We start from the raw sequence: 14754 nt of genomic DNA, 5'->3' as shown, positions 1-14754 counted from the left end.
TGCACTAATGCTGCCCCCCAGGGTCTCTATTCTATCCCCATTCTCTCCCTGTTGTGCAGGTTGTTGGCCGTGCAGCCAATTACCTCAGCACACTACTTAAATGTATATTGAAGTATTAAGTGCCCTTTATTGAATCGTTATCAGGATACTCTATGTAAACCCCTATAACACTCATCCTGAAATGTTACTTACCTGGGTCCAACATCCAGATTCCTTCCACCATGCTCCAGCATACTTCCCCTGGTGCTGGGAGAGCGACACTCTGCCTGCCTGAGTACAGATGGCGTCAGCTGGAGCGGGCAGAGGCCTGTGATCCCTTCTGCACTCTCCCAGCCTCTGCTCAATCGCTTTTCTTTAGACAGGTAAAAGTGTTATCCACTAATGACATGACGCTATTGGGACCGATAGGACCAGTCGCTGGCGGTCATCGAATAGCCTCATCGCCAGATATTGCTCACAGCTAAATGTTCACTTTGGGTGGAACTATTTGTTAAATATTTGTCCCTGCGCTATTATCGGGTAGCCCTCACAGAAAAGGAGGGGGGGGGACAAGTTACAGGCCAGTATTGATAGATTGTAGCATGCTATTGGTCCTCCCACCTGTACACATGACACCATTTAAATTTGGTTAATGCAGAACTGTCAGTATCTAGGAAAGATGGCTGCTTGTTGTGGCCCCTGGGGCTCAGGTGAGGGGCCACCTTAAAATATTATATTCAGTCCTGGTAGTGCAACTTCAACTTCTAAGGCCCAGTGAGAGTAAATGGTGTTGGGTGTATCCAGTACTGCGCAGTTAGTTATTATAATGTCGAAAGACGAAGCTTCAGACTCTGGTGTTGGGTGTATTAGTGACTGTCTCAGACAGAGATAGCGTTATATGGTGTCGTCTCTTTTCACCTCGCTGGCAGCAGATTCTGTCTGATGTGAAGGTAAAAGGTCTTATCTATTGAGCCATGTTGTATTTGGTAACATTCCTCAGAAGATACACACTCGGCTGCTTAGGAAGTTCTGTACATTTCTGCAACTTCCATCAAACTTTCAAAATGCCCCCAAAGTATTTACACATCTTAGTGTTACATAATACAGACCAGAAAATACAGAGAGTAACGGTTCTTATTTGGAATTCAACTCTAGAACAGATTTCACCAGGCAATAGCTGATTGCTGCTACTATAGTACATCTAATGCTGCATACACACGTAGAGATTCTCTGTCCAACCATCCAACTAGTTGATTGGTTGGAATGAAAATCTGGTAACGTATGGGTGCAGATGACAGTCAGCAATTTGCTCCCAAACACCGGAAAATGGACAAAAACTGTTATTTGAACAAATTGTTTGGATTAAACATTTAACAAACTTGTCTGACACCATTTTGATCTGTTTTCTGGCATTTAGGTGCAAATTGCTGATCATCAGTTACTCCCATACGTTACCAGATTTTCTTTCCAACCAATCAACTAGTTGGATAGTTGGACAGAAAATCTTTAGGTGTGTGGCCAGCTTAACCCTCTGTCACCCCACTCTATAGCTGAGTTCTGCTAGTACAGCCTAACCCTCTGTACCCCCGCCATATCTGGGTGCTGCTAGTACAGCTTGACCCTCTGTACCCCCGCCATATCTGGGTGCTGCTAGTACAGCCTGAGCCTCTGTACTCCCGCCATAGCTGGGTGCTGCTAGTACAGCCTAACCCTCTGTACTCCCGCCATATCTGGGTGCTGCTAGTACAGCCTATCCCTCTGTCCCCCCACCATATCTGGGTGCTTCTAGTACAGCCTAACCCTCTGTACTCCCGCCATATCTGGGTGCTGCTAGTACAGCCTATCCCTCTGTCCCCCCACCATATCTGGGTGCTACTAGTACAGCCTGACCCTCTGTACCCCGGCCATAGCTGGGTGCTGCTAGTACATATTTATTCTGCAGTAAAATACTCTGTATGAATGGGTGCCAGTTCCCTGAGGATGAATGCGGATAATATGACGTATTGATGATTACACTGTATACACAGAATCACTATAGGGCCCTCAGTGCATGATACGGAGTATTTGAGTTCACACATGACTAGTTCTGCCAGTCACAGGCTAAGTGCACATGACCTGCTAATCCTGGATGAATTCTCCGGCTATATGATTAAATGGATTTGAAAGGATAGTTCCATGTGTTATCAAGTAGTTACGTTTTTTGCTGTTTAATTGTTCCAGGTTCAAGGTAGTTTTCATTTTTTTTTCATTATTGACAAACTGCAAACTAATACCCCTTTTACACAGAACAGCAAATTGCCAGGTTAAGCAGTTGGACCCGGTATTTTTCTGGGTGAATGGGTCAACCCTGGGTTTTACCAAAGTTTCTCTGGTTGACTCTTTCGCACACAGAAGAAATACCCTGGTTGATTATTACCGAGTCCATATCCAAATGGTTGACCCTGCAATTAGCTTTTCAGTGTGAAGGGGGTACAGGCTGGGGCCGGCAAAAAAAGAAAGCGTGCATTAAATGCCGTGTAAAAGCTGGGTAAATGTCTTTTCCCTGTGTAATAGTGGTATGAGATGTCTCTAATGAGGGCCAGCAGCCAATGCAGAGACCTAAAGCTTAGACTCGCACCGCCCCTGTTCAGGTTTAACTAGTTTGCAGAGAGTTTCAATGTTCTTACAATAAATGACGTTATCTTAGAGTGAATAGTGAGGGTGGGGGTGTAAGTGCTCACACTGCTTTCTTAAATCATTTCATACATCTCACCAGAGCTCACAAGTAGATTAGTTATCTCCCACTCACTATGGGCGAATTGTGATCAAAACCCCTGTTTTCTGAGTTTTGGCCGCATTTCCGTTTATTCCGGGTTTACGATCCAGAAGTCTGACTGCGCATGTGTCAAGTCACGATGTGCAGCTGGGGGCGCCGATTGGATCCCTTTCACAGAAGTTTGCGAATAGATGGCCATAGGCTTCTATTGGGCAACGCCATCTAAAGATGGCATTGCCCACTGCATCCAAGTATCACATTCCGGTGCTTGGTGTGTATGCGGTGAGCAACCAAAGCTCTGAATGCGCCATTTTTGGGGGTTTGACTGCAGAGACTGTAATGCCGCATATATGAGCACACTGAGAATAGAAAGCAGATCAGGACATATTAAACATCTTCTCCAACATTGCGACAGAAAAGTTAATAAATTTAATCTGTTGTAAACTGGCATATTAACAACTAGGACGTGTGTTTTGGAAATATTATGTTGTTTCTGTTTCCTGCTATTATTATATGGTGAGAGCTGTGTGCTGTCTCTAGTGTCCGTCATGTAAAAGCATCGGGCATGTCCTGCAGGAATAGTCCTGGTGCTGAGCAGAACCGATGACGTTGGTGTCGCCTCTCTCTTGCAGCCGCAGTGGGATTCCTCACCGTGTCCAGTGGCATCACCATGTCTGCGCCTTTCTTTCTGGGCAAAGTGATTGATGTCATCTATTCGAATGCCGCGGAGGATTTCACGTCCAGCCTTACAACCCTCTGTGCCTTACTCAGCGGAGTCTTCCTGTGCGGAGCAGCGGCCAACGGTATCCGCGTCTACCTCATGCAGACCTCAGGTAAGGAGCACTGCGCCAAGTGGTGAAGGTAGCGGGTGAGAGTGGTTTGGAGAGCAGACAGTTTAGTAAATGAAGTCGCCTAACAATAAAATAAAATGTAATAACTGCATTATATTCCCCCATTGATTTCCCCATCGTGTCCTTTTTATAGGAATTTAACTGTTTATGTCCCATCGCAGGGTAAAGACTGTGGGCCTGATTCATTACCGATAGCAACTGCGAATACGCACGCAATCGTCCGATTGTCGTGTTCTATGCATGCGTATGCATCGCAGTGCTCGCGCACAAAGTCGCCACTGCGATCTGGTTTGCGATCGCAGACATCACGCAGACCCACTGCACAATGATTGACAGGAAGTACTGTGTGTGGGTGGTGACGGGGGGGGGGGCAACCAAACGCAGGCGTTCCAGTGGGTTTGAACGCTGTTACAGGGGTGTGCATAAATTAGCCGTTGCGATGCTATACCCAGCTTAGGCTTTCACGGAGTACGATGATGTTGGTGATTTCCGAGTAAGGTCTGACCTTGTGCAATTGTGCGTCAGGCTCCGATGTTACTGATGCTTTTGGAAACACGCAAGGTATTACGGATGTGCGTATGGGGAAGTGTGCGTCCTTATGTTGCGCTGCGATCGCAGTTGCGATTAGTAATGAATCGCGCTGTGTGACACCTTTGATGTCCTCTCTGTGCTCTCTCTGACAGATTAGCCGGCAGTTGCAGTTTGTTAGATACATTCTCGAGTAGAGTGTAGGAAACGCTTCTTGCATTGACGTTTCTTCTCTTATATTGTCTGCAGTGTGATTGGATACTTTGGGCAACATTATGCGGCGCGCTACAGAAATGTGTCATCATTTTGACCTTATTATATAATAATAATAATAATAGAGGGGAAATTCTATAAAACCTGTGATTTCCACAAGTTCATAGATTAATATAGTTTGTATATGCAATTAAAACACTCGGTATGTCCAGTTCTGCCCAAGAGTATAGATCTACAGATATGCCATACCATCTTCTGCACCACGATTAGTCACATAGTTACAGGTCTTATATCTGTCAGGGGATGTTACGGAATCTTACTGCATTGGGACATTATTTTAAGGAACTATGTAGAGTTTGCAATAACTGTATAAAAGAACATTTTTAGCATGGGGCACATCCACTAGCAGACCTAGAAACTACTGCACGATTAGGACATTGTAATTGTGCAGTCATTTCACAGTCTGGTGCTGTGCCTACACTGACCGATCCATCATTTCACAGTCTGGTGCTGTGCCTACACTGACCGATCCATCATTTCACAGTCTGGTGCTGTGCCTACACTGACCGATCCATCGTTTCACAGTCTGGTGCTGTGCCTACACTGACCGATCCATCGTTTCACAGTCTGGTGCTGTGCCTACACTGACCGATCCATCGTTTCACAGTCTGGTGCTGTGCCTACACTGACCGATCCATCGTTTCACAGTCTGGTGCTGTGCCTACACTGACCGATCCATCGTTTCACAGTCTGGTGCTGTGCCTACACTGACCGATCCATCCTTTCACAGTCTGGTGCTGTGCCTACACTGAGCGATCAGTCATTCAGTGTAGGCACAGCAAGCATCCACTAACATGCTCAACCTGATCGTCAGGTTGACCAGCATGTTAGGGCGATGATTGATGTCGGAAACGACCAGCGGGAGCGCGCATCGCTGGTCATTTCCGTCATTTACATCCCCGATGTGTGCCCGATTACTGAACGATTTCACGATTACGATGTCGTAAACGTGCAATTGCTCTATGTAATCGGGTAGTGAATAAACCCAGCTAATTCATATCGAATTAGCCGTGAAAAGCCGCATTTTGGCAAAGAGTGTTCGCAGGCAGGTGCAAACTTTTTGCACAAAAAACGCTCATCGTGCAATCTTATTAATGAAGTTTTTGCACATGCGAACTCACCATCTCAAAGCGGGTGAAAAAAAAATGTATGGGCTTGTTTCAGAATCCCTTGGTTAGCTTGATTTGACCAATAATGACGCAAAAATATACTTGCACCTATTTTCATGTACTCCTAATTTAACTGCAGCATTTATTTTGCTATTTAACACAAGTTAAGAATCCTAAATACTTTTATTAGGACTACTAATACACTTCTATATTGATTTCCTATGTCAGTTATCCGTTTTACGGGGTACAGATAGATTTCCCCAAATCTTGCTGTACTTTTCGCAGGTTAGTCCATTAACCGTTTTCGTGCAAATGCATTTTCTCATCTTTTGTAATAGGATTGTGTGAAAAACAGGAGCGTGAGAAGATCACACCAAAACTCGCAAACTTAAGGCGAAAACTTAAGATGACCTACAAAGAGAGAGATCAAAAAATAAGTCGCTGAGATCTCCACAGACGTGTATGTTGCACTTTACACATACCTCTGAAATCAAAAGTGTTTGTAAAGCCGGCCACACCACCAGGGCCGTAACTAGGGTAGTTTCACCAGTGCCGTGGCACAGGGCACCACAGGGCAGGGGGCGCTGTTTGGGCCTGTCACTTTTCCTGTTTATTATCATTCTCACTTGTAGCTTCCTCTACTTTTATCCCCAGCATCTCCTGGCCTCGCCTATCTCTTCCCTGGCCCTTCCCCATGAGGCCATGGCCCTCTCTCAGGTGCACTATATTATGTCCCTATTTATCCCCAGCATCTCCTGGCCTCCCCTATCTCTTCCCTGGCCCTTCCCCATGAGGCCATGGCCCTCTCTCAGGTGCACTAAATTATGTCCCTATTTATCCCCAGCATCTCCTGGCCTCCCCTATCTCTTCCCTGGCCCTTCCCCATGAGGCCATGGCCCTCTCTCAGGTGCACTATATTATGTCCCTATTTATCCCCAGCATCTCCTGGCCTCCCCTATCTCTTCCCTGGCCCTTCCCCATGAGGCCATGGCCCTCTCTCAGGTGCACTATATTATGTCCCTATTTATCCCCAGCATCACCTGGCCTCCCCTATCTCTTCCCTGGCCCTTCCCCATGAGGCCATGGCCCTCTCTCAGGTGCACTATATTATGTCCCTATTTATCCCCAGCATCTCCTGGCCTCCCCTATCTCTTCCCCATCCCTTCCCCATGAGGCCATGGCCCTCTCTCAGGTGCACTATATTATGTCCCTATTTATCCCCAGCATCTCCTGGCCTCCCCTATCTCTTCCCCATCCCTTCCCCATGAGGCCATGGCCCTCTCTCAGGTGCACTATATTATGTCCCTATTTATCCCCAGCATCTCCTGGCCTCCCCTATCTCTTCCCTGGCCCTTCCCCATGAGGCCATGGCCCTCTCTCAGGTGCACTATATTATGTCCCTATTTATCCCCAGCATCACCTGGCCTCCCCTATCTCTTCCCTGGCCCTTCCCCATGAGGCCATGGCCCTCTCTCAGGTGCACTATATTATGTCCCTATTTATCCCCAGCATCTCCTGGCCTCCCCTATCTCTTCCCTGGTCCTTCCCCATGAGGCCATGGCCCTCTCTCAGGTGCACTATATTATGTCCCTATTTATCCCCAGCATCTCCTGGCCTCCCCTATCTCTTCCCCATCCCTTCCCCATGAGGCCATGGCCCTCTCTCAGGTGCACTATATTATGTCCCTATTTATTCCCAGCATCTCCTGGCCTCCCCTATCTCTTCCCCATCCCTTCCCCATGAGGCCATGGCCCTCTCTCAGGTGCACTATATTATGTCCCTATTTATCCCCACCATCTCCTGGCCTCCCCTATCTCTTCCCTGGCCCTTCCCCATGAGGCCATGGCCCTCTCTCAGGTGCACTATATTATGTCCCTATTTATCCCCAGCATCTCCTGGCCTCCCCTATCTCTTCCCTGGCCCTTCCCCATGAGGCCATGACCCTCTCTCAGGTGCACTATATTATGTCCCTATTTATCCCCAGCATCTCCTGGCCTCCCCTATCTCTTCCCTGGCCCTTCCCCATGAAGCCATGGTCCTCTCTCAGGTGCACTATATTATGTCCCTATTTATTCCCAGCATCTCCTAGCCTCTCCTATCTCTTCCCTGGCCCTTCCCCATGAGGCCATGGCCCTCTCTCAGGTGCACTATATTATGTCCCTATTTATCCCCAGCATCTCCTGGCCTCCCCTATCTCTTCCCTGGCCCTTCCCCATGAGGCCATGGCCCTCTCTCAGGTGCACTATATTATGTCCCTATTTATCCCCAGCATCTCCTGGCCTCCCCTATCTCTTCCCTGGCCCTTCCCCATGAGCCCATGACCCTCTCTCAGGTGCACTATGTTATGTCACTATTTATCCCCAGCATCTCCTGGCCTCCCCTATCTCTTCCCTGGCCCTTCCCCATGAGCCCATGACCCTCTCTCAGGTGCACTATATTATGTCCCTATTTATCCCCAGCATCTCCTGGCCTCTCCTATCTCTTCCCTTTTTCAGGTGCACTATCTTATGTCCCTATTTAAAAAATGGGGGTGGGGGGTGGGGGGGTGGCACCAATGCTCTCTCTGGCACAGGGCACCAAAAAGTCTAGTTACAGCTCTGCACACCACCTCTAATAGCATGGGAATGACCATGTTAGAGGTATGTTCACGCCACAACGGACCAACAGATAAAACCGTGCTGCTATTTACAGGACTCCTACACCCGTACGTGCAGTGCGATTACTTGCAGAGTAATTTCGGCTGCACCCTGAGCTGCGGAATCTGGATCGCAGTGATATGCACTCGCGCTCGCCATTTCTTATGCTGCCCATCCACTTAAAGACATGAAAACAACTGCACGATTATGACATTGTAATCGTGCAGTCGTTTGTCAGTCTGTGATGTGCCTACACTGAGTGAGGAGTCATTCAGTGCAGGGTCATCCATCATCTGCAAGCGTGCCTAACCTGACATTATCGTCAGGTAGTCCAGCATGTTTGCCCACTCATAGATGTCTAAACGACCAGCGGGAGCATGCTCCATTGGTCGTTTTAGAAATATTTTTAACAATGTGCAAGCGATTATTGAACGATATCGTTATAGTTCAATTGCTCAATTTAATCGTCTAGTGGATGTGTGCCTTAACTCTGGGGACTTTTTTTTTGCTCTTTAGTGGTGATTTGCTGTCCCACCCAACTGTCCCTCTTCTATCACTCTTGATTTGCTTTTCATAGCATTTCAGTGTCACCCAGATGCCTTGGTGTGTGAAGCACCCAATCACCTTAATGAGCGGACATGCTTCCTCTTTCCCATGAGTTGGTACAAATGTGCCAACTGCTGGATGGTGAGACAGTTGCCCCAAACCAAGACAGTTGAGGTACAAGGGTACCAATCAATAGTGTAAAGTAAAAGAACCCAACTGGTAGACACACAAAAGGTCGATATGGATGAAGATTGAAGGTTCAAAAGTTTGACACAACGATGGTCAACTTAAAAATGGTTGACTCATATTTTTTTTTGTAGGCTTAGGCACTTACCGGAGGGTTAAGTGCCTCTCCCTCTTGGTGCCTAACCCTAACCGTCCCTCCTGATGCCTAATCAGGAGGGACGGTTAGGGTAAGGCACCAAGAGGGGGAGTTAGGGTTAAGCACCAAGGGAAGGGTTAGGATAAAAATTAGGGTAGAAAACAAAACAAAAATGTATTGACCATTTTGGCAACTTTTTTACCATGTCGACATTTTGTACCCGTCTATCTTTTGTACCTGTCGACCAATTTCCTGTCTACCAGTTGATGTCTACTTAGACACTGTTGACCTCTCTTACTGTAGATTTTTTAATCCACACCTGAGGTACAGAAGGAACCAGCTGGCAGTGCATTTTAGTGTAGTTCAGGCTTAAATATAGAATATCCATTTGTACTTATGTGGTATGACTTGTCGACAGGTTCTGATTGTCTGCATGTCGACACGGTCGTTTGGTTGATCAATCAGTGTGTAGCCAGTTATTAAGTTCAACATGGTTAAGATGTTGACACATTCAGTATGTTGACATTAAGCATTATGTTGACATTACGCATATTGACACCAACATGTTGACCTATATTTTTTTGGGTTAATTTAGACTAATCATAAACCCTAAACATCAACAAAGAAAACATATGGTGACATTTTAGTGTCAACATTCACAACCTGTCGACATTCTGATATTCGACCTTCTGAATGTTGAAGAGTCGACCGGATACCCTAAAGCACTGCTCAAAGTAGTCCTAGAAAAATGGTGGAACCCCCCCCCCCCCCAGTAGTGGTGCCCCCAGTGCCTCCAGTAGTGGTGACCCTTATGCAGTGACCCCCAGGAGTGGTGCCCCCTGTGGCAGTACTGCTCCCAGAAGTTATGCCCCTTATAGTGAAGCCATTTACACCAACAAAAAAAAAACAACGATACTTACCTTAAGCCCAGATCCTGCGTCCGCCTATCTGCTCCTCTGAATAAAGGGTGAGACATCATGACGTCTCTACCATAGTGTCCATGGGGGGAACACAGAAGCCGGAGCTCAAAAGTGAGCCTCCGGCTACCGCTAACGTTGCCCTGGAGAGAGCTGCGGGGAGGGAGCCAGGCACCCGCTGGTAACAAAATCCCAGCGCACAGCAAATGAAGCCAGGCTGTGGCACTGGGCTGAGGTGGGTCGGAGGAGGCGGAACTGGTTTCATCTCCAAATAGAAGTGACGGAACGCAGTTCTGCCCTGTTCCGGCCCACTTTAACCCCAGACCTAAAGTATTTGCCCAACCATCTAATTTATTCCCATTCACTAAACAGAAATGTATTACTCATCTCCATGACTGTGTATTTCTACTGATAGTGTTATTAGCCTTTATTTATATGGCACCACAAAGGGTCTCTTAGTGCCGTACAAAGTACGGAAATAGTGCAAACAAAACTAGTAATAATTGCAAAAGACTTGCATTAGGAAACATTACAGAACATGGGATACAAGGTATGTAAGCACTGCTGCACATGCAGTCATAATAGCCACAAAAGCAGAACCGGCTGTTGATCCCAAAAGCCCTTGGAAATACCCAGACCTGTAATCTGACATCTCGTGAGGTAGATTTAACATCTGCTCGGCTGCTCATGGCAAGGCAACATGAATTATCGGAGTTGGAATGGGGCATGAGAGTGGGTGCCCAACGAATGGGACATTCCATTTCCGAGGTTGTGCAGACATTTAAAATTTTTCTATCTATGGTGTCGTGTGTATCAGGAATACCTCATGAAAGGCATTACCACCCACCATGGACAACACAGTGGCCAACCACGGGTGCTTAATGATAGTGACCAGCAGGATCTGCCCAGCATTGTCCTAGGTAACAGACAAGTGACACAGGCTCAAATCTCATCCACTTTGAATGTAGGAGGTACCAGATGTATATTGCAGCAGGTCAGTGCAGCGTTCTTTTAGCTTCCATGTGATATGGGAGCAGAAAACCACTAGAGTGCCCCTGTTAATACTATGAAATTGGATACAGCACCTCACCTGGGTTCGTGATGTTGCTAATTGGACCCTGGAGTACTGGCAACATGTGGTGTGGTCCGCTGAGTCACAGTTCCAGTTGTTTCCGGCTGATGGTATGGTACAAGTGTGGCATAGACCCAGTTTTCAACAAGGCACCATGCAGGATGGTGGTGGTTCCATAATGGTGTGGGATGTGTTCACGTGGCATGGGTTGGGTCCGCTGGTCTGCCTGTAAAAGTCATTGACCAGAAACCACAGGCGCCTGAACCATTCTGCACATATGCAAAACGGGTCTGCGATCCCGCACGCAGACTGTCAGTGATTGACAGTCTGCTGGTGTTTGTGGGTGGGGAGGGGGTGGTGATGGCCTCCATTTACTGAAACGGAGGCATGTCGCCGCAGTTGTGGGGGAGGGAAGAGGCCAGGATCTTCGTCGGCTGACTGAGATTTCCTGGCCCCTTACTCTAATCTGTGTCGGCTGGCTGCAGGACCCCATAGGTCACGCAGCCAGCCGATGGTCCTCAGAGTATCTGATGCTGCGTTGGACAATGCAGCTCGGATACATAATGCAGCAGGAGGCGTAATGCGATCCTCGCTGGATCAGGCCCCTTGTGCAGCATTGACGTAAATGCAGATTTTTTTTCCCCAGTGACTTTTTGTGAAGTGCGCCGGACCATCATTATGCAATACGTACCGTGTGCCCTGGAGACTTGGATGCATTTTCCACTTATGGCTCAGTGCATCTAAGGGGTCTTGTTGGGGGTTGCAAGGAGTGAGCAGATGATGCTGAAGTACAGTGAGGGTGCATCTATGTATAATGTGTCTATAGATGGACGCCTGCTTGGAGTGGGATCATTTGTCTGTACTGGACCCCTGGGACAAGTTGTGAGCTGATGATGCGTCACCAAACATGTCTATGACTCTCCCAATTCTGCAGATATAATATAACTGCTGTGTCTGCGATCACTCGTCTTTTTACAAATACAGCATAATCCTCCTCTGTATGGGAAGATGAGGCCGCTGATGCAGTTATTAGTGTGGACGTCAGAAAAAGTTACAAGTGTTTTATATTTGTGTTTTGTTTGATTTCCTTTTAACTCGACTTCAGGTGACTTTTGGTCTTATTATCTGTACTCTCCTGTCCTTTAATGTAATGCAGTATTTTTCTTCCCATGCGCATTTTACATTTATGTCCAACTCTGAATAAGGTTCAGTTTATATCTGTTTTTATTGGACATATTTCATAGTTATTTAGTAATAAATTGAATATTTATCTTTATTTTGCATATTATTTATTTAATTATATGTACATTAATCTAATTAATCCTACTTGCTTCAGTGCTGGGTTTCCTCTCTTTTGATATGCTTATTATTCTTAATAAAGTTATAAAACTTCAATATAAATCTGTTACAGCGCGTGTCTTATCTATAACCTGTCATCCCCAGGACAGCGGATCGTGCGCAGACTCCGCTCCTCCCTCTTCTCCTCTGTCCTGAGGCAGGAAGTCGGGTTCTTTGACAAAACTCGAACAGGAGAGCTGATCAATCGCTTGTCATCTGACACCGTTCTGATTGGCCGATCAGTCACCGAGAACCTATCGGATGGGCTCCGAGCCCTGGCGCAGGCGTCTGTCGGTGTTGGGATGATGGTAATGCTTGGACATCTGTTTGTATTTAACTAAATAATGTTGTCAATTTATAATTTGGGCAGCTTTATATATAGGTATGTATGTATGTATATGGTCTGTCCCATCTCCTCTATGTGCATGCAATGCGCACTTCCACTGCAGTGGAGATGGGACAGACTTTGGAGAGGAAGACCGGCTGCCGGGATAAGAAAGTGAGCTAGGGGCAGCTGGGCAGGGGGGTATATATGTAGCACTTGGTCTTCCATATAGATCCCTGTTTCATTTCTCTTTGTCACTGTAGTTTTTCGTGTCACCACAACTGGCGACATTCGTGCTGAGCATCGTGCCTCCCCTCGCCATTGTCGCAGTGTTTTATGGGAGATATTTACGAAAAGTCTCTAAACTGACTCAGGATTCTCTTGCAGAAGCCACTCAGGTGAGTCCCCAGCAGAATATGAGAAATGTTTACCTGTATAATCTTATTTCATAAGTGTAACAAATTCAGTAATGTGTGTGTAATATCACTATCTATGATGCATGTGATGTCATTGCCGATAGCAATCTGGGGGATCTCCTCCTCCTAACATATATTTATATAACACCAGTGTACTCTCAGTAATGTGTGTATGATGTCACTCTCTATGATGCATGTGATGTCATTGCCGATGGCACTCTGGGGGATCTACTCCTCCTAACATATATTTATATAACACCAGTGTACTCTCAGTAATGTGTGTATGATGTCACTCTCTATGATGCATGTGATGTCATTGCCGATGGCACTCTGGGGGATCTACTCCTCCTAACATATATTTATATAGCACCAGTGTACTCTCAGTAATGTGTGTATGATGTCACTCTCTATGATGCATGTGATGTCATTGCCGATGGCAATCTGGGGGATCTCCTCCTCCTAACATATATTTATATAACACCAGTGTACTCTCAGTAATGTGTGTATGATGTCACTCTCTATGATGTATGTGATGTCATTGCCGATAGCAATCTGGGGGATCTCCTCCTCCTAACATATATTTATATAACACCAGTGTACTCTCAGTAATGTGTGTATGATGTCACTCTCTATGATGCATGTGATGTCATTGCCGATGGCACTCTGGGGGATCTACTCCTCCTAACATATATTTATATAGCACCAGTGTACTCTCAGTAATGTGTGTATGATGTCACTCTCTATGATGCATGTGATGTCATTGCCGATGGCAATCTGGGGGATCTCCTCCTCCTAACATATATTTATATAACACCAGTGTACTCTCAGTAATGTGTGTATGATGTCACTATCTATGATGTATGTGATGTCATTGCCGATAGCAATCTGGGGGATCTCCTCCTCCTAACATATATTTATATAACACCAGTGTAGTCTCAGTAATGTGTGTATGATGTCACTCTCTATGATGCATGTGATGTCATTGCCGATGGCAATCTGTAAGATCTCCTCCTCCTAACATATATTTATATAACACCAGTGTACTCTCAGTAATGTGTGTATGATGTCACTCTCTATGATGTATGTGATGTCATTGCCGATAGCAATCTGGGGGATCTCCTCCTCCTAACATATATTTATATAGCACCAGTGTACTCTCAGTAATGTGTGTATGATGTCACTATCTATGATGTATGTGATGTCATTGCCGATGGCAATCTGTAAGATCTCCTCCTCCTAACATATATTTATATAACACCAGTGTACTCTCAGTAATGTGTGTATGATGTCACTCTCTATGATGTATGTGATGTCATTGCCGATGGCAATCTGTAAGATCTCCTCCTCCTAACATATATTTATATAACACCAGTGTACTCTCAGTAATGTGTGTATGATGTCACTCTCTATGATGCATGTGATGTCATTGCCGATGGCACTCTGGAGGATCTCCTCCTCCTAACATATATTTATATAACACCAGTGTACTCTCAGTAATGTGTGTATGATGTCACTCTCTATGATGCATGTGATGTCATTGCCGATAGCAATATGGAGGATCTCCTCCTCCTAACATATATTTATATAGCACCAGTGTACTCTCAGTAATGTGTGTATGATGTCACTATCTATGATGCATGTGATGTCATTGCCGATAGCAATATGGAGGATCTCCTCCTCCTAACAT

General features: G+C 46.0%; 1 protein-coding gene across 1 annotated transcript in view; it reads left to right on the top strand.

Moving 5' to 3' along the window:
- The window catches only part of ABCB10 (ATP binding cassette subfamily B member 10), a 65299-nt gene that overhangs the window by 5232 nt on the left and 45313 nt on the right, over nucleotides 1–14754 (top strand). Inside the window, exons 2-4 of the mRNA XM_088452916.1 lie at nucleotides 3367–3567; nucleotides 12432–12634; nucleotides 12915–13049. Of these exons, the coding sequence (XP_088309042.1) occupies nucleotides 3367–3567; nucleotides 12432–12634; nucleotides 12915–13049 (539 nt within the window). The remainder of the gene's footprint in view (nucleotides 1–3366; nucleotides 3568–12431; nucleotides 12635–12914; nucleotides 13050–14754) is intronic.

Source organism: Taudactylus pleione, unplaced genomic scaffold, assembly GCF_031769625.1.
Source record: "Taudactylus pleione unplaced genomic scaffold, aTauple2 ptg000559l, whole genome shotgun sequence".
NCBI lineage: Eukaryota > Metazoa > Chordata > Amphibia > Anura > Myobatrachidae > Taudactylus > Taudactylus pleione.
This window is presented reverse-complemented; position numbering and strand designations above follow the sequence as displayed.